General features: G+C 34.8%; 1 protein-coding gene across 1 annotated transcript in view; it reads right to left on the bottom strand.

Moving 5' to 3' along the window:
* Positions 1 to 17,481, bottom strand: part of LOC126879649 (coiled-coil-helix-coiled-coil-helix domain-containing protein 10, mitochondrial) — a 104,060-nt gene extending 86,579 nt beyond the window's left edge. Inside the window, exons 1-2 of the mRNA XM_050642837.1 lie at positions 17,089 to 17,481; positions 16,812 to 16,990 (exon numbers count right to left, since the gene is read on the bottom strand). Of these exons, the coding sequence (XP_050498794.1) occupies positions 16,812 to 16,990; positions 17,089 to 17,132 (223 nt within the window). The 5' untranslated portion in view covers positions 17,133 to 17,481. The remainder of the gene's footprint in view (positions 1 to 16,811; positions 16,991 to 17,088) is intronic.
* Positions 17,482 to 21,507: the final 4,026 nt, after the last annotated feature.

The following is a 21,507-nucleotide window of genomic DNA, read 5'->3' as shown; positions in this document are numbered from 1 at the left end:
TAACGAACCTATGCAATGCGACGCAATGGGTACTAGTCAGCAGCCAGTGGCGTACGCTCCAAAATACCAAATGTGCACTGATCAACAATTACAAGGTAATATGCAAATTTCTCAACCATTAAACACATCTTACTCTCAACCCTTAAAGCAACCCCAATATACTAACCCACCTTCCACCTCATTAAATCAAACCGAATGGAAAACAGTCGAAAACTCCAACAAAAGACATCGAACTAGTCCAGACAAAAGAATTGTAAAGCAAACAAAAATAAACGATTACTGGCTGAACTCGCCGACTACCACTTCTAACAGATTCGAGGCACTAAATAGCGAGTCAAAAGATGATGAAATAAATGAAAATGAAAGCACAAGTGAAAAAGAGAAAATAACCAAACCGCCTCCAATATTTATTAAGGGGGTTAAACACATACCCCCACTTATTGAATTACTAAACCAAATTGCTGAAAATAATTACGAATTAAAAGTTCTTAGCTAAAAGTTAATCTTCAGCCAAAATCTGCTGACTACTATAGTACAATAACAAAAGCCCTATCGGAAAAAAAGACAGAGTTTCATACTTATCAAATAAAAAACGAGCGCAGTTTCAGGGTTGTTCTTAAGAACATGCATTACTCGATGGACAAAAATCTTATAAAAAAGGAAATAGAAGAGAAAGGCCACACTGTTAGAAACATTTGGAACATCAAACACCCTAAAACTAAAGATCAGCTATCACTATTTTTCGACGACTTGGAACCTTCTGATAATAATAGAAATATATATGACATTGAGTTCCTATTAAACCAGCGGTTCTCAATCTGTGGTACATGTACCACTGGTGGTACATTTCATTTTTTGAGGTGGTACACAAAACGCAAAAACAGCCAAAATCAGTACCACTATTATAGTTAATTAGATCACCTACTTAGATATGTATTTCAGTTAGGTGGTACCAAAAATAATAAAAAGTATTTGGTGGTACATGACCCAAAAAGATTGAGAACCGCTGTATTAAACCATAAGATTAAAATTGAACCACCGTACCAGAAAAGAGAGATACCACAATGTTCTAGATGTCAACGATACGGACATACCAAATCATACTGCCACCTTAGACCACGATGTGTAAAGTGCACAGGGGATCATGCAACAGAGCAATGCACTAATAAAGAAAGAAGTGCCAACGTCAAGTGTGTACTCTGCGAGGGAGACCACCCAGCAAACTACAAAGGTTGCAGGGTATACAAGGAGCTACAAACGAAAAAATTCCCAACGATTAGACCCAGGCCTAGCATGCCAATTAATCATGCACAACATGTCCAAGCAGGAGTTACCTACGCCCAAATCGTTAATAACTCACAACAAATTACGAATAGTAATACAAACCAAACAGAAGTAATTACTACCAATACTCCCGCCTCAAATGACATGGCTGAACTAAAGAATATGTTAAAAGTCCTGATGGAACAAATGGGTACACTGTTAAACCTTCTCACCACCGTCGTCACTAAATTAACAAAATGATCAAATTCTTAAAAATAGCTATTTGGAATGCCAACGGGCTAACAAATCATGCTCAAGAAGTTAAAGCTTTTATACCAATACACAACATCGACATAATGTTAATATCTGAAACACACTTTACAAATAGAAGCTATCTGAGAATTCCCAACTATGCAATATATAACACCAAACATCCAGATGGCACTGCACATGGAGGAACTGCAATCAAAATTAAGTCATCTATAAAACACCAGGAGTTAAATAAGTTTAAAAGAGACTATATACAAGCAACAAGTATTAGCATAGAAGACTGGAACGGTCCTTTAACAGTAACTGCAATATATAGTCCACCACGACATACTATAGCCAAAAATCAATACCAAGAATTCTTCAACACACTTGGAAACAGGTTTCTAGAAGGCGGCGATTATAACTCAAAACACACTCACTGGGGATCCAGGCTAATAACTCCGAAAGGTAGGCAATTATACATGGCAATGGAAACCAACAACCTTAAATACATATCTACTAGCGAACCCACATACTGGCCCACAGACACAAACAAAATTCCAGATTTGGTTGATTTCTGTGTGACTAAAGGAATACCACTTGAATCCCAGACAGCACAACCTTGTTTCGATCCTTCATCCGACCACTCTCCTGTCTTGGTCATGATATCTACGAATATCCTCGAAACACAACCTCCACCATATCTAAGTAGTAAATATACCAATTGGATTCAATTCCGGGCTATCCTTGATGAGAGACTGGACCTAAACATCCCACTAAAATCGGATGGCGAAATTGACGAAGCAGTAAATCAATTAAATAGGATAATTCAGGAAGCTGGCTGGCAGTCAACACCTAAACAACCAAGAACAATCATACACAAAGATTTACCCAATGAAATAAAAGAAAAAATCGCAGAAAAAAGAAGACTAAGGAAAGTATGGCAAAGAACCCGTGCACCCCAGGATAAAAATAGATTAAACCAAGCTACAGCGCGACTAAAAACTTTGTTAAACAACAATAAAAACAACGACATAAAACAATATCTACAAAATCTATCTGCTACGGAAACCTCCGAATACTCGCTATGGAAGGCAACACGAAAGATTAACAGACCACAACTCTCTAATCCGCCTATCCGGGCCAGTAACGGACGATGGGCTAAAAGTAACAACGAAAAAGCTACAGTCTTTGCCAAATACCTGGAGGAAGTGTTCCAACCACATGCCCAAAACAACAACTCTGATGCAGAAGATAATATTCAATTGTATTTAGAATATCCATACCAACTAGAAGCACCGTTGGAGAAATTCACAGCCAAACAAGTTTTCAACAAAATCCAAACAGATATGAATCCGAAGAAGTCCCCGGGGTTCGACTTAATTACTGCAAGAATTTTAAAAGAACTTCCCAAGAAAGGCGTGCAATATTTGACACAGATTTTTAACGCAATCTTAAGAACTGGTTACTATCCCCTTTTGTGGAAAGTGGCACAAATCATCTTAATACCCAAACCAGGCAAGCCTGTAGAAGAAGTTAAGTCCTATAGACCTATCAGTCTACTTTCAGTGATGTCAAAGGTTTTTGAAAAACTCTTACTAGACAGATTACAGCCAATCCTCGTGGAAAAGCAGCTAATACCCAACCACCAGTTTGGATTTAGACAACAACATGCTACCACCGAGCAAATTCATCGAGTCTGCAATTCCATAAACAAAGCCTTAGAAGAGAAGCAATACTACTCTGCAGCCTTTTTGGATGTCTCGCAGGCTTTTGATAAAGTCTGGCACACTGGCTTGCTATACAAAATAAGAAAAGTCCTTCCTCTCAACTACTTTCTAATCCTCAAGTCCTATCTCTCCGACCGCCATTTCCTTGTAAAAGTTAAAGATCAGTGCACTAACTTATATCCAATCAACGCTGGAGTACCTCAGGGTAGTGTTTTTGGACCAGTTCTCTACCTACTCTACACAGCAGATCTTCCTACAAGCCAAAACATCATCACAGCCACATATGCAGATGACACAGCAATCATTGCAGCTCACTCAAACCCGTACATCGCCTCGCAACTGCTCCAGACAAATCTCGACAGTATAAATATCTGGTTACAAACATGGCGAATTAAAGTAACGAAAGCAAGTCAGTACATATAACGTTCACTAATCGAAAAGATACGTGCCCAACAGTCTCAATAAATAATCAAGTACTACAACAAAAGGATGACGTAAAATACCTAGGTATGCACTTGGACCGCAGATTAACGTGGAAGAAACACATATTCACGAAAAGAAAACAGTTGGGTCTGAAACTCAATAAAATGTACTGGCTGATAGGAAAAAGGTCACAACTGAGTTTGTACAATAAAATTTTAGTATACAAGGCAGTGATTAAGCCAATATGGAGCTATGGTATCCAACTGTGGGGATCTGCGTCGAGATCCAATATCGACATCCTGGAGAGATTCCAATCGAAAACCTTGCGCATTATCACAAATGCACCGTGGTACATGCCCAATGAACACATCAATCGTGATCTCCAAATGAAGACTGTCAAAGAAGAAATTGCCAGTTACGCCCAAAAATACGACATCCGACTACAAAACCACCCCAACAGGCTAGCGAAGAACCTAATGAGACCCCAGGCAAACAGAAGGTTAAAGCGCCACACTCCAAGCGATCTACGAACAAGATTTTAAATTTTAAATTTTCAAAAATATTTTATTTATTATAGAGTTTTATTTATAGGGTTTTATTTATTAGTCACAAATAATTTTGTTATGTACTAAAATTATGATTTTATAGGTTATTGTCACTGGACAGTCTCCTGCAAGTCTCTTTTAATTGTTAAACAATTTACTTATTGTAATCATTATTACAGATTGTAAATAAATGGGATGTTAAAAAAAAATAAATGATAGCAATGTTTTAGAGGCTATAACTTCGTTTTTCAATACCATTTATACCAGCGGACAACTTCCTAATGGCTGGTCTAATTCACTGTTTATAGCTCTACCTAAGAAGGCAACAGCAAAAACCTGTGCTAATTATAGAACCATCAGTTTGTTAAACCATTTATTGAAAATTTTTCTGAAGGTAATACATGGTCGTATCTACAATAAATGCGAGGAATACCTGGATGACACACAGTTTGGTTTCCGTAACGGGTTTGGAACGAGAGAGGCATTGTTTGGAATGAACGTACTTGCTCAAAGATGTCGAGATATATCTGTAGATATATACTGTTGTTTTATTGACTTCCAAAAGGCATTTGATCGTGTTAAGCACTCTATATTGATCGAAGCTCTAAAAGACATAGGCTTGGACGGCAGATATATTCGAATAATTGCAAATTTATATTGGAATCAAACAACATCAGTTTTAGTAGATGGTGTGGAATCACAGGCTCTTAATATTAAAAGATGAGTACGGCAGGGATGCCTCTTGTCACCACTGCTTTTCAACGTTTACTCCGAAAGAATTTTCAGAAAAGCTCTTTCTGAAAAACAAGAAGGAATACTTGTGAACGGTGAAGTCATCAATAATTTGCGATATGCGGATGATACAGTACTCCTAGCTTCTAGTCAAGAAAATCTGCAAACACTACTTGATAGTTTCGTTGAGAGTTGTAGGGAAGCAGGTCTGGATCTGAACATACGGAAAACCAAAATACTCGTAATAAGTAAACAGCAGCATATAAAACCGTCTATATATGTAAATAATACCAAACTTGAGCAAGTTGATAAAATCGTGTGCCTTGGACAGCAACTAAATTGTAACGCAGAAAGTCACGGCAAAATTAGATCGAGGATAGAGCAGGCTAGAGCCGCTTTTAGAAGGATGTCCAAGGTGTTATGTAACAGAGACCTAAAATTGGCATTGAGGATCCGCCTACTTCGCTGCTACGTGTTCTCGGTCTTACTTTATGGTGTCGAGTCCTGGACTGTGAATAAAATCGATCTAAATCGCCTTGAGGCTTTCGAAATGTGGTGCTATAGAAGAATTTTAAAAGTTTCCTGGGTGGAGAAGATTCGAAACTCCACAATACTAGAACGTCTCAACAAGACTAGAACGTCTCAACAAGACTACTGACATCATAAAAAGCATCAAGCAGAGAAAGCTGGAGTACTTCGGACATGTAATGAGAGGTCCCAAATATAGGTTGCTACAAAATATTATGCAAGGAAAAATAGCAGGCAAACGCAGTCCAGGACGAAGAAGAACCTCATGGTTGAAGAACTTGCGAGATTGGTATGGTGTTGATACAAGCATGCTATTTAGGGTGGCAGTGAATAAAATTAAGATAGCTATGACGGTAACCACCGTTCTGAAAGGACATGGTACATGAAGAAGTCTGCGGTCCCTCCGGTGAGTACCGATCCCACAAGGACAGAAACTATTTTCACCTATTAATAATAAATGAAAAAATTCCTGACCCTAGTGGGATTCGACCTCACCTCCATTCGGAACTTTCGATCCAAAGGTTAGGCGTCCTGGATACATTAAAACAAAAACTCTCCGTTTATTCAGGACGACTAAGAAGGTACAAAGTGAGTAACAACCGAAAATCCGACAATGTCCTTTTTGAGACTGCTGAGAAAGCCTTCTATCGAAAACTCAATTCCACCGTAGAAAATCTCGATAAGTCTTACCCAAGCCAAGAAGAAATTCATGAGTTTTGGGGAAATCAACTTTCCACACCATCTGCTCTTAACAACAATGCTGGATGGATAGAAGATACGACACAGAACTGCCAACACTACACTACTACTCTCTACGAACCCTTCACCACTGAAGAAGTCTCAAATATCATCAAAGAGCTTCATAACTGGAAATCTCCTGGACCAGACGGAGTTCAAAACTTCTGGCTTAAGAAGTTTTGGAGTGTTCATGATTGCTTATCAACACTAATTAATAATGTTATTTCTAATCCGAAGGAAACACCATTATTTCTAACTCAGGGATCCACTTATTTAATACCGAAGGATCAAAATAACACCCAAGATCCAGCCAAATACCGCCCAATTACTTGTCTTCCAACTTTGTATAAATTGGTCACACCCTGTGTAGCCCGGCGTATCTACCAACACTGTGCACTGAACAATATCATAGAGCCTGAACAGAAAGGATGCGCTAAGGGTTCCATGGGTTGCAAAGAACAGCTTACCATCCACTCAGTCATTTCTAATCAAGCATATTCCAAAAAGAGGAACTTATTTACTGCCTTCATTGATTACAAGAAGGCCTTTGACTCAGTGCAGCATGAATGGCTTATAGATATATTGAGAATATATAAAGTCGATGATAATATAGTGACCTTTTTACAGCATATAATGACAGAGTGGAAGACTAGAATTAATTCACCTTCAAATACCTGGTGAAAATAACATCGAAACTGAAAATATCGCAATCAGCCGGGGCCTGTTCCAAGGAGATTTCTTAAGTCCACTGTGGTTCTGTCTAGCTATGAACCCACTATCTCAGCTATTGAACTCCACTGGCGCATGTTTTAGCATCAAAAATAACAACAATGTGGTGGCGAAGCTTAATCATCTGTTGTATATGGATGATTTGAAATTAATGGCTTCCACTCGAAACCAACTAGATGAGATGCTAAGAACTGTAGAATCCTTTTCAAATGACGTTAGTATGCACTTCGGACTAGACAAGTTTTAAATGCCGTGTTTTAAATATAGTCAGAGAAAAAGTACAGCTTGGAGGATTCGATATGCAAAATGGCCAGAACATCGAGGTCATGGAGTAAAGCAAGCGCGGAAAATTGACCATAAGCAAATGAAAACTGAGAGAACTGCGGAGTTTATACGAAGGGTAAAACAGCTGCTTCGTTCACACCTTAACAGTAGAAATTTGTTAAGGCAGTAAACACCTACGCTTGTTCCGCACTTAGCTACTCATTTGGCATTGTTAAGTGGACAAAAACGGACATAGAAAATCTTCAGCGAAAAGTAAGAACGCACCTCACAAGGGCACAAAAACACCATCCCAAAAGTGCAGTAGAAAGAACGACATTACCACGGAATTTAGGGGGAAGAGGACTTATGGATATAGGTGAGCAATTAGACAAACAAATTGCTAATTTAAGAACTTATTTTAACAATACAGCGTCGAAATATTGGTTTACATCAGGAAAGATGTTCCCTGAAACGGAGGGTTCATTACTGGCCATTCAAGATCAGGTTATACCAACCAGAAATTACCTGAAATATATCGTCAAAGACTCTCAGGTTCAAAACGATAGATGCCGATATGGATGTCAAGCCCAAGAAACCATCCAGCATATTACAGGGGGCTGCCAGACATTTGCTGCAACTGAATACAAGGAACGGCATGACTCAGTTGGAAAGATCATTCATCAAGAGATAGCTATCAAACTGGGACTTCTCCAAACGGACCATCTCCCATATTATCAATACGTCCCTGAGAGTATGCTTGAGGATGGCAACTACAAGCTATACTGGGACCGCACTGTGCTCACAGACAAAACAGTGGCACATAATAGACCAGATCTCGTACTAGTTAATAAATTAACAAGACAAACAACACTAATTGATGTGGCGATACCTAACAACAATAATCTACGTAGTAAATTTACTGAAAAGATCGCCAAGTACAGAGATCTGGAAATTCAAATACGGAGACAATGGAGAATGCAAAGTACCCAGACAATACCGATTATTATGCCTACTACTGGAGTCATTCCGAAGACACTCCTCGAAAGCATCAAAAGCTGGGTCTGAATGAACATCTTTATAAGACCATGACCATGCAAAAAGCTGTACTACTCGCAACGGCCAGAAGTGTACGAAAATTTTAGGGAGATACACCTGCATACCAAGTCACCTAGGACTCGATAACATGGAAAGAGTCCCACCAGAGCTCAATAATTATTTTGATACCGTAGGTATCTGGGATGAGTCAATTTTCCCCTTAGAGGGAGTGTGAGCCGTATGGCTAAATCTGGAAAATAATAATAGCTTTATTGTCCAACAGATATCCATTTATAGTTGTCCACTGAAGGCCGCATAGAGAACACACGTTTTTGTTGTTTACATGTTTTTGTGGTCTTTAGTTGAGAAAAACACCGAATTATTGGCTGAAATTCATATCTGTAGATGCATAAAAATCTGCAGTTTGTGTTTAATGTATTAGTAAAAAATTTGTGTGGACATAATTTGTGAAATCTGAAATCAGCGAATTTATTTTATTATAATTGTTAGTGTAACTTTTTTTAACTAAAGTAATTAACATTAAAACCTGTGCTGATAAGGTTAATTTGTTTTGGAAACGTTGTAATTTTTATGAAGTGGCTACTACTCCGTGATCAGGATTAATATTTATATTTATATATTTTCGATTAACGTGAGTTGTTTTTTGTGCCAGAATGAATTATCTAAAGAAGAATTTAATAAAACAATTAGATGCGATCTCTCTAATACCCAGTTTTGTCAATCATGTTCTGGGATTAGCTCAACGGAAATAAGAGTTTTGCAACTTGCTAGCACTAGAAAATTGAAGTTTGAATGTGATAACTGTCAATCATCTGCAACCAGTCTCAATCCTGCTATTGATAGTAAGTTTCAGGCGCTCCAAAAGCACTTTGAGGCTTTACTAGATTCGATGAACGCTGGCTATCAAAAATCAGTTGAAGAGTTGAAAAATGAGATTGTTATACTTCGTGAGAGCAATATTCAGATGATTCATACATTAAATGGGTGTAGCGGTTCAATGTCCTTGTTAAACATGAACGCGACATCGCTGGCTAAGGACACTGGTGTACTATCCCCTTCAGTTCCTTGTCCACCACCGGCACCACCTGTATTCTCCGAAAATGTCTCGGGATTCCAACTGATTCCATACATGGAAAAGCTAAATATAGGACTACTAGTTTAAAGAAACCACCCAATGTTAATCATAAAAACAACGTTTCACGTTCCACTTTTGCAGAGGTTGTTGGTACCGTTGCTGATGCTGATTTTGCCGGAGTTGAGCGAATGAGATTTATTCACTTAAATAATATTAGCCCTGGTGTATCTGAGCATCAGGTGTGTGATTACATAGTAAAAAAACATTCCTTGTTGAAGAAAGATTTTTCAGTTAAGGCATTGACATCTAATGATTACTATTGTTCTTTTAAAATTGGTATTCGTCAATCATTCTTTGAAGCTATGCGGCAGCCAGATGTATGGCCTGCTAGGGTCACAGCTAGAGAGTTTGTGTCAAGACCTCCTCGACTGTCTCGCAATGCAGGCAGTTCAAGTACAAATGAATGACTTTTAGGTAGTGTCAATTCTGCCAAACTAAATATTTGTTGTCAAAATGTTGGAGGTCCACGTGACAAGTTTCTATACTGAAGCCCAGCATTTCCACAACAAATTATAATCAAATGGCTATTACAGTGTCTATTATCAAAATGTTAGAGGACTACGGACAAAACTAAATACCCTCTCTGAATCAGTAACAGCGAATAATTATGATATACTGGCATTTACTGAAACCTCATTATGTGATAGTATAGAGAGTAATGAACTAGGCATCTCACAATACAATATATCTGTACCTTGGAAGAAGAAGGGCTAAAGTCCAATTTCTTACTTTTGAGTAATTCTACGTATTAGGTTTCTCGCTCTTAAAATTCGTTATCTTCCTTAGGCAAGTCGCACACCAAAGAAACATAAAATGAAAAACATGAAACATGACACGTGAAACATGTTTCATGAAAATAAAACACTGCTTAACAAATCTCAAAGTCCGCCTACCAATGAAACGAGTGTGATTCATGCTCATGACACATTTTTATTTTCGGAGAGTTTCATAAATGGCCGGACGTATATTTGTTTAGCAGTGTTTTATTTCCATGAAACGTAATTTACGTTTCATGTTTCTTTGATGTGTAGGGTATTTTACATACAGGTTTTATTTTATTGCAGCTGTATTTGTATAACAAGGACCATTAGTGGTGTGAATTTTTTTTTTTCAAAATTTAGTACAAATGTTATTTATTTTACATACAGGTTTTATTTTATTGCAGCTGTATTTGTATAGCAAGGACCATTAGTGGTGTGAATTTTTTTTTCAAAATTTAGTACAAATAGGTGGATATTGGCCTTTTCCAATTTAGCGTATAATAATTTGGTTTGGACTATGGCCCTTTTTTTATGCATCTGTGTCACTCACTCTCTTGACTTCACATGGTTAATGAAATCATAATTTCGATTACTAATAAAATGTATTCAAGAGAAAGTTCTAGGTTTACAAAGTATGGGTATTATTAATAATAATAATAATAATAAAAAATAATGATAAAGAACAAAACACTATTATTTTTAGCAGTTAGAATAAGAAAAATAATCTTCTTCGTGTGCTGGAAAATCATCTAAGTTTCCTTCAGAATAGCTAATTTCTTCAGAAAATCGTCTATTGTATTGACTGATGTAGGGCAATAGTTCCTTAAGGCTTTTACTTTAGGTTCAGGTAATGGTAGAGGTTCGCTATTAATGGGCGCTAATAAAAAATCTATTTTGCTTTCTCGTTTTCGAAGTGATCCTCTCCTAAGATCAACTTTTTTGAATTTCGTGGCATCGAAGTTCGTACTATAGAAAAAAACAAATGCCTCTTTGGTGAATTTTAGCTACTTGATTTGAAACCATGGTATTACTTCACCTTTTTCGTTCTTTTTCCTGTGAACAAGCTTGTTAGTCAATACCACGCCAAAATTTAGAAAATCAGTTTGATTCATTTCGAGGACATTTAAAGCGGATTTTCTCTGTACACTCCTAATGAAATTGCACCAGTCATGTGGTACCTCAATGTCCATTGTAGTTTTCTTTTTTGCCTCTCAATTGAGGCATGAATTGTATCTGCTTCCATGTGTGTGTGCCAAGGCTCCATAAACTTATATTAATTTCAGTTACGGAACCTTTTTCTTGTATAAGAGTACAAAATGACCTGTTTTTTGTAGATTTCCATTCTACTAATTATGGACTTAATGAAGTTATTTCTAGAATGTTACGTACTGCGAACAATTACCAAACAGATTTAGATTTATTTAATACTTCAACTGCATCATTTAAAACACATGTTAAAAGACTGTTGTAGGCTTAGGTATCTTACTGTATTTTATACATATTGTACAAAAACTGAAAAAGGGTTTAGCCCGTCAATAAATAAATAAATAAATAAATAAAAACATTGTTATTAAGTAGATGTTCTTATTTTGCCCTGAGCACGAGCCGCTGTAAAAATTTACCTTTGTTATAGATTCTGGTAAAGACAACACAAATCTTCTAACACTTTTCCAAATCAAAAGAAGCTGTAACTGTTGCTCCATCCCTTTTGGAACTTTCTTTATCTGCTGCTTTCATTAAGTAAGCTTTTTCTGCGAGAAGCAAATGGTCCTCTTTTTGTTTTTCCAGCATCGCTCTTTCTTCCTGTTGTTGCTCATTAACCTCCTTTAGACTAGCTAAGGATTTGAGAGCTAAGTTAATCTTGTCACACTTAGAACATGTGTCGTTAGCAGGATGATGAAAGGACAGGTTATATTCTTCGTTAAATATATGTCTGTACTGTCATTCCAGTTGTCCAACTCTTCATCTGACGAAAACGTCGCATCAGTTGGGTAATATCTTTCACAACAATTGCACTTAGGTTTGATTCAGCAATTTAATAAATTTTGCAGATGGTGTTACTTCCATATAATAATTGTTTACATACCTTGGTTCATTGTCATTTCAAGTATCATCCGAGTCTTGTCTGAATACATATTTAAAGCAATTATTATAAGCTGGACACACAAAATAAAACACACAGCAGAAGCAACCGACTTCCATAAAAGTAAGGTTATGCGACCGCGTGCGTGAAACAAGTAGAAGGGCCAATCTCCACATTGGCTTAGCTTATCCTGCGTATTGAAAGGGCCAAAGTGACACATTGGCCTTTATAAAATTTAGCTAGTTGGCACATTGGCCGTTAAAACAGATGTTTATTTTTTAAATGATCAATTTTAGGAGATTGGCCGCTTTACTACTGAAAGTATGAAAAAAGACATGAATATTGGTACCATAAGCTAAATACCGCAATTTTTGGAGATTGGCCCTTATTCTTCCAAGGTACAGATATACCGCTGTGATAAATCAAGCTTAACCAGTTCATGTGAACGACTTGGAGGAGTTCTTATAGCTATTAATAGGGACATTTCTTCAGTTTTAGTAAATCATCAATTTAAGAACATTGAATGTATTTTTGTTGAACTTTTATTTGGAAAACAAAAGTGTCGTATGGGATTTTTTTTTTTTTTTTTTTTCATTTTTTTTTTTTTTTCGTACTTTTTAAAAAAATCATTTACCTCCAAACTCTACATTAAAATTGTATGAAGACTATGTAAATTGTATTGAAGGTATTTAAAATTAAACACAGTACAGTTTGGTATATCTACTTGGTGATTTTAACCTACCAAATATTCATTGGGAAAATGATGAATATGGTTCAAGACCAATTGGAAATATTACTAACAAAGTTGAATGTATTTCATTCAACCTTTTTTTGCATTTTTGAATCTCTTTCAATTAAATAATGTACCAAACTGTAATGGGGGTTTTTTAGTCTTATTTTTTCTAGTATAAATAATAACATAAACTTAAAAATTGCTGATCAATCTTTATTAAAATGTGATAGCTATCATTCAGCCTTGTCCTTTGACATTATTGGAAATATTATTTTAGACTCTCTTAGCTATGATTATTTCTATTTTAACTTTAAAATTGCTAATTACATCCTTATTAATGAATACTTAGGTTCAGTCGACTGGGATAGCGTTATTGATGAGACAGTTGTAAATAATATCGTTGATAAATTTTATGAAGTGTTAGATTCCTGTATTAATCTATTTGTACCAAAAACTAGATGCAAAAACTCAAAATTTCCGAAATGGTACACTCCTCATTTAAAACATATATTATTTCAAAAGAAGATTGCTCATGCAAAATACAAAATGACAGGATCTAAGAAGGATTATGATCTTTTTTCTAATTTGCATAAAGAATTTGGGATTGTTACAAAACATGTCATCAGATTCATCTAATGATTCAATAAAATTGTGTTTTGACTCGGAAAGTTTTGGGGTAGTTTTGATTTCTTTCATTATATATGGATTTTGTGCTGATGAATCCGAATATGAGGTTTGCGGACAAAATTTCTTGCCGGAACATTGAAAAAATCGCGACAAAAGCGAAAAAATTCAACTTTTTTTCGCATTTTTGCTCAAATCTCGAAAACTATTAACTTTTAGTAAATCGTCTGTTAATAAAAATTAAAGTACTGTTCTCAAGTAAATTAAAGTTGTCTGAATTGCTGATATAAATGAGTCAGATTAAATTAAATCATTAAAATATATCTGAATTGCTGATATAAATGAGTCAGATTAAATTAAATTATTAAAAGAATTATTTACTAAGCAACAACATTTTTGTTTAATTTATTAATATTTTGTATTTTGACGACATCCGATATGGAGGTCGAAATGTTAATAATAGTTATTTATGTACCAAGTCAGTACTCGTCTGTTATTCGCCTCACTCGCTAGGCTCGCTCGGCTCATAATATCAGACTCGTTCAATAAAGAGTCTTTACTGATGTGGTGCATACAAGATTTTATCGCCAATCATACAAAACATTAACACTTAATTACATCCTTCTAATGAAAAAAGAGTGTGTGTACTTTGTATCCACGTAGACGTACTTAAAATAACAGCCTTTCGGAGTTGCTTTTTCCTTGTTTAATCGTAGAAAATCTAAATAAATAGTTATATTTTGTTTAATCTTTTTATTGTACAATGTGCAATCCGACTTGTCGAGGTGACGTCATTGGGGTAACTTGTCGGGACTTGTCAGGTGACGTCATTGGGCAACAGCCGATTAATTATTTTAATCATTTTTTAAAGTCCTTATAATAGTCTAAGTATGTCAATAACCATTAATATTAAACAAAAAAATTTTCCTTACAGAGGACTTGAACTAAGTACTAACACTTCCGTAACTAGATACACATCATTACCCTACGCAACCACTTGCTAGACACAGCCGATATTAGGTATAAAAAAAGAAATAGGTGAGTAAAAATTGTAAAGAAAATAATTACTATTTACATACTTATAAATTAATATATTCCTAAATTTTAGCAGAAACATTTGTACATAGGTACAATTATACAAGACATTCGTAAACTTGCTTATATCTATGCCTTTATTTGTGGACAAAGTTGCCTTCAACATTGAATAATACGACCACACAGTTGATGGAGAATATTCTTTAGACAATTCAGAGAAATATGCTAGTAAAACACTTTCACTATAATTAGTAATGCTATTTTTTTCACGCCATGCTTCAAATATGTCATATTGCCTATTGTATTTTTCGATGGATTTTGCTGGAAGCTCTGAAACTTCCTCTAACGATTTCTTGCGTATCTTAGGTGGCGTATATGTAATTTCTTCCATTTCCAAAGCAGCTCTACTGTACTATAATTTGATATTCGTTTCAACACTTTTATTACACTAAATACAATTTTCAACTTAAATTTTTTAAATATGACAGTGATGACAGATGACTTCTGCATGCCACTTTCGATTTTTAATCGATAGATAAATATTAATATTGAATAATTACAAAATCGGTAGTTTTGATTAATTTTATATGAATATAATTGCAAAATACTACAGAATTTCACTTTTTGGCATAAATTTAATTAATAATAACGTAAATTATGTACAACATTTTTAATAAAAGTAAATAAATTTTAAGTTCACTCAAATAAATAATTGATTACTGCTATCGACCACTAGAGACCGACCGATTAATCGGCTTCGGCATCGGCTTCGGCCACCTTCGGCCAATATTTAAACCTTCGGCCAACATTCGGCTTCGGCCAAAACGAAGCCGAAGGTTTCGCCGAAGGTGGAATAATAAAATGCTCTGTCAGTATACTATACTATATAAATAATCTGTAAACAATATGCTTCGGCGAGTCTTTGATAATTTGAATATTATTTACACCCTATGTATTTTATAACCTAAACTAAAATGTTTTACAAACTTTCAGGTAAGTAGGTAGGATATAAATTTTAACAATAGGCCAAGATGTCTCAAAGATCTTCATTTGAATATTTCTCACGTAGGCGTAGTAAAATTCTGAGAAACTATAATAATTTTATGGTATTTGTTAAAACTCAAGATTACTGGTATTTTGACTACCTAAATATTAATGGCAAAACATCGACCATTGACTTACAATATATTTTTAGTCACCTTCGGCTTCGTCTTCGGCTTCGGCCGAAGGTATCCTACAGGCCGAACTTCGGCATCGGCTTCGGCTTCGGCCAAAAAAATCACATTCGGTCGGTCTCTATCGACCACTTACATTGAATCTCGGTTAATTTGATCAATTGTGGCAGGTAAAGTAAAATTCTTCTTTCAGTACAATAAAGTGTTACTTTACTGCCGCAAATGAGTACAATAATGAATGACTTTAGTGACGGTTGGCGATAAAATAATTTTTTAGTTAAATGTGGCTTATTTCCCATTTAGAATAGTTGATTACAAAAATGCCACAAGGAAATAGCTTCAGAACAACATGTATAATCAATGGCATACATGCACGCCATCCGCTTATTGGTAAAGGCACAGAATAACTAACTACACAGAAGCGAATCTGACTGTTGTTTCCATTGATTTTGTTGGGACCGAAATATTTGACCTTTTGCACCACTTATAGAATAGAACGTGATGTTCTAAGGCAGCGTTTCCCAACTGGTGGGTCATGGGCAGATGTCAGGTGGGTCACAGCGTGGCTCTTACAGTAGCTGAGTAGCGTATCCTAGTAGCCATCATGGGTGAGGGATAGGTCGCGAATATGAAAACACATCAGAAGGTGGGTCGCCAGACATAAAAGGTTGGGAACCACTGTTCTAAGGAATAGACCATTCCAAATGATGTGATATTTTTGACAAGTAGTGATTAATTAAATATGAAATATAAAATTTAACTATAAAATATAAATAAAATATAAAATAAAACATTATATAAATATAAAATTTAACTAAAAACAATAGTCACTGTCAGTCGCAAAAGTGAGGTTGCACCACTTATGTGAGGCATGAGCATGAAAATTATGTAACCATTTTCTGCCTGAGTTTTGCTTTTGTGTAGTTAGTTATTCTGTGGTAAAGGCAGCATGTGGCTCACATGTATGCCACATTACAGAACGTGTTAAGAAAGGTAAGACAAATATACCTGTTACTGCATGTCCTACAGTATGACCAATAGCAGATCCTACAGCTACACCTCCAGCTGTAGCAGCCATTTGGCCAAACAACCCGGGACCTTGTGAGGGTGCTGGTACTGGTGCTGGTGGGGCTGCATATACTGGTGCTGGAGGTGTAGGAGCTGGAGTTCTAATGGGAAGATTTGAACTGTAACAAAATGTTAAGTAAAAGTTCTGAGAAGTAGACAGATTGGTGAAGTAATATTTGCTTTTGAATATTAACTTAGTAATTGGTGATTGACCTACCGTGCTGGTGCACGAGCTGGTGCTGCTCTTCCTCTTCGTGGCATTTTCTTAGTACGTTTATTAGTATTACTCACACGTCAACACGTAACTGATAATTTAATGTTATGTAAAATCAGGTTATTTCTCCACAATTCACTTCACAATGACAACTCAGGAACAGGAACTTCGCAGAACTTTTGATATTTTTGATTTGATGTATAGTATTTGTAATTTGTATTGTATGACCTGTGACGTATTGGCTATCATGTGACTACTGTCTAGAATACCATTTACGTGAAATAAAGAACTTAATTTTTGTTTATATTAATAAAAAACACGCAAGAGAAAGTGCATAGGTAGTTAACAATAATTTAAAATTGGGCAGTTTAATCCTGTTACATACTTTTGTTCATATGAATTATTATCTCTTTTTATATATTATACTATAGTTAACCGCACGGTGACGAATTTGTAGACATGTTTGTTTCTAGAACTTCCTAGAAAATTGATACTAAAATAGAGTCGAAGCTAATAGTCGAGGAAATGAAGCTGGAAAAATGGCAAAACCTCGCAATTTTTTCGTCCAGCATCGATTTGTACAAAAATTTGGGATTAGGCTCATTTCACCCTCTAGTTCATTTTCTATATTGAGCCGTTGTACGCTTTTGGTTTTTTAAGGGTGAAAACTACCCCTAAAAAAACTACTTGTAAAAAATTATAAAACAACATTTTAAACTTTAATATTGTCAACATTTGATTCTTATTAGTTACATAATGATTGTTTTATACTTTAAGATATACTATCATAATATTTTAACCCTTAAAACCACCCTTGTTGGAGCTATATATAAAAACTTACTTATCCTAAAAGAATAATTTCGGTTGCATCGATTTACATAAATATTTGGGATTAGGATTATATCACACTGTACTTCATATTCTATAACATGCTCAAGGGCGTCGATTATCTTTAGGGGTGTAAACTACCCCTGATTGTCAAAAATTATATAAAAAACGTTATAAACTTTAATATGGGTAAAATTTGGTTTTGATTGGCTAAAAATAATTATTGTTTTATGCTTTAGGATATAATATCATAATATTTCAACCCTTAAAAACCACCCTTAAGAACAATATAATTTTTATAAGTACATAATTTAATAGATCTATACAGAAAAAAAAAGTAGAATTATAGAATTACAAAAACATTTATTTACACCAAAATACGAATTTACAAATATGTAGAAGTACAAATACACATAGTTTTTAAGTCATCTTCTAGTATACGAACCAGTTCTGTGATATTATACATGCATTGAAAATGTTCCATAAGCGGACTATTCGAATATTTCGAAAAAAAAAACGCGTTTTATAAACATAGCTCCTTCATTTTTGGCGATAAAAAGTTTTCAAAAACGGTTTTGTAGGATTTTTGAAGAACTATAAGACTGTGTAAATTAACTTCCGTTAGATCCCTAACTTTTTAATTGGGGTGGGTTTAAAGGGCTCGAATTAGAGGGTGTTTGCTCGTAAATAGAGGTTTTAAACAACTATATCTCGCTAACTGTTCACTGTAATGAAAATTTATGCACAATATAATTTTAGTTATTAAAAAAGCTACAATTTAGTAGTCTATCATTTTTTCGTATCTCCAGTATTTTCGGAGATATTTGGAAGTAAAACGTGAAAAATACGAAAGTGCAAAATATCAATTTTTCTTTAAACTCCAATTTTTCTAAAATTTGGCCTTTTAGATAGGTCAAACTTCTTGGGTGTATTGACAATATAAATATACAAGGAATTGCAAAAAGGTGAAGACCAATTTTTAATTAGGAGGGTAGTTAGGGGGTTATTTTCGCTGATTTTTTCGTAGAGAAAAGCAGGTACCCACATTTTTTTTATCATAAATCGCTCTATTTTTATGATATAAATTTTTTATTATTATTCTTTGAAAGGTTTAATTTTATACTTGAAAATAGATAATTTAAGTTTTCCTAGAAAATGCAAAGTTTTCCCGTTATTTGGCTTTGAATATTTCAAATTATGCATTTGACGAGAAAAGCTAACCTTTAACATGCCGTATCTCGGTTTGTGTTGGTCTTAAAGATATTATAGAAAAATAATTTAGTTTGTCTTACCAAAGGATACAATTTTGTTATCTGCAGTTTTTTTATTAAGTGCATATTTTTCGAGGTATTCTCAAAAAAACCTCTAAAAAGTTGATTTTTTCGACGAAAAACTGTTACTTTCAAGCGCGAATAACTCGAAAAATATTAGTTTTACGAAGAAAATGTAAAAAACATTTTTTTCTTAGAATTACTTTTTACATCGATTTACATGGTTAAAATGTAATAAAAAATTCCCACCCCCGAGATGGGGTGGCAACCACCCCCAATTTTTTAGCGTACAGCGGCATGATATAGAAAATGATCCTTGGACTATTTCCTACCTTCTGTGAAAATTTCAAGTAAATCCATGCTGGACGAAAAAATTGCGAGCCAAAATGCTTCATTTCCTCGACTATAAATAATTTGTAAACTACGAATTTACAGTCACGTCACGTGTAAATAGAATATGTAATGGTATAAAAAAAGTACATTCCTAAATCGATGGCTAAAAGGACAAACATAGTATGTCCAAAATTGATGTTTTCGGTAAAATCAATTTAAAAGTTTACCTACTAGTCTAGTCCAGGGCGCATCTGTTTTGAGATAGACGTTGAGAGGTGACTCATATTTTTTTGCAGAAATTGCTTGGAATTAACTCATAACCATAACGTAAATCGTTCAGCTGGACATAGGGAACATACATTGTATACAGGGTGTCCCGAAAAGATTGGTCATAAATTGTACCACAGATTCTGGGGTCAAAAATAGGTTGATTGAACCTCACTTACCTACTATATACAATAGTGCACACAAAAAAAGTTACAGCTCTTTGAAGTTACAAAATGAAAATCGATTTTTTTTTCATATATCAAAAACTCTTAAAGATTTTTTATTGAAAATGGACATGTGGCATTCTTATGGCAGCAATATCTTAAATAAAAATTAAAGTGAAATTTGTGCACCCCATAAAAATTTTATGGGGGTTTTGTTTCTTTAAACCCCCCAAACTTTTGTGTACGTTACAATTAAGTTATTATTGTGGCACCATTAGTTAAACGCAATGTTTTTAAAACTTTTGTGCCTCTTAGTACTTTTTCGATAAGCCAGTGTGTATCGACATATTTTGAATATTTGTCGAATCCACCACATGTTTGTATATGGTTAAGTACGATTATAGAGACCTGTTAATAATCTGAAAATGTATTTATAATTTACATTTTTAGGTATATTTTGAAAAAGAAGCCACATCTCGATAAAAGGTGACTTGTCAAAAAAAGACTAAGAGGCAAAAAAGTTTTAAAAACACTGTGTTTAACTAATGGTACCACAATAATAGTTTAATTGGAACGTACACAAACATTTGGGGGGTTTAAAGGAACAAAACCCCCATAAAATTTGTATGTAAATATATTAAAATGGAAGCCGCATCTCGATAAAAACTGGCTTATCGAAAAAATACTAAGAGGCAAAAAAGTTTTAAAAACGTTGTGTTTAACTAATGGTACCACAATAATGAATTAATTGGAACGTACACAGAAGTTTGGGAGGTTTAAGGGAACAAAACCCCCATAAAATTTTTATCGGTTGGACAAACTTTACTATAATTTTAAGATATTCCTGCCATATGAATGATACATGTCCATTTTCAATAAAAAATCTTTAATAGTTTTCGATATATTGAAAAAAATCGATTTTCATTTTGTAACTTCAAAGGGCTGTAACTTTTTTTATGAGCACATTTGTACTAAGGTAAGTTAGGTTCAGTCGAACTATTTTTGACTTCAGAATGTGTGGTATAATTTATGACCAATCTTTTCGGGACACCCTGTATATTTAGGTAGGTACTACATAAATACATACATTAGGTGCGTTCGCGGGTACAGTTGATAAATTGTCACCGACAATTTCTAACCTCACTTAATATAAATAATACCGTTAATAGATAAATATACAAGCTAAATTTACATTTAATTAGTATTAATAACTAATTATTAAATTATACTAGGTAAATATACCTTGTATATTTATCTATTAACAATTAACGATATTATTTATATCATTTTAAAGTGCGCATGCGTTTTCTGACAATTTATCCAATTTTCTGACAATTTCAGCTATTAGTCCTGTCGCCAGGGGGGGTACAACGGCCTCCTGTATTCAGATGGACTTACCCAAGTTTTTTTTATGTATTTTGACCTGTAGAACACGAATTTTTTGGGTAACAGTTGATCCGGATGTCAATAAGATTGTTATAAACCAATAAGTTGAGGAATCACATAACAGCGATTTCTCGCAAAACAAAACATTTTTTTGTATTTTTTGGGCCATTTTA

Source organism: Diabrotica virgifera, chromosome 2 (assembly GCF_917563875.1).
Source record: "Diabrotica virgifera virgifera chromosome 2, PGI_DIABVI_V3a".
Taxonomy (NCBI): Eukaryota; Metazoa; Arthropoda; class Insecta; order Coleoptera; family Chrysomelidae; genus Diabrotica; species Diabrotica virgifera.
Note: the sequence above shows the minus strand (reverse complement) of the source record. Positions and strands in the feature narration are given on the sequence as shown.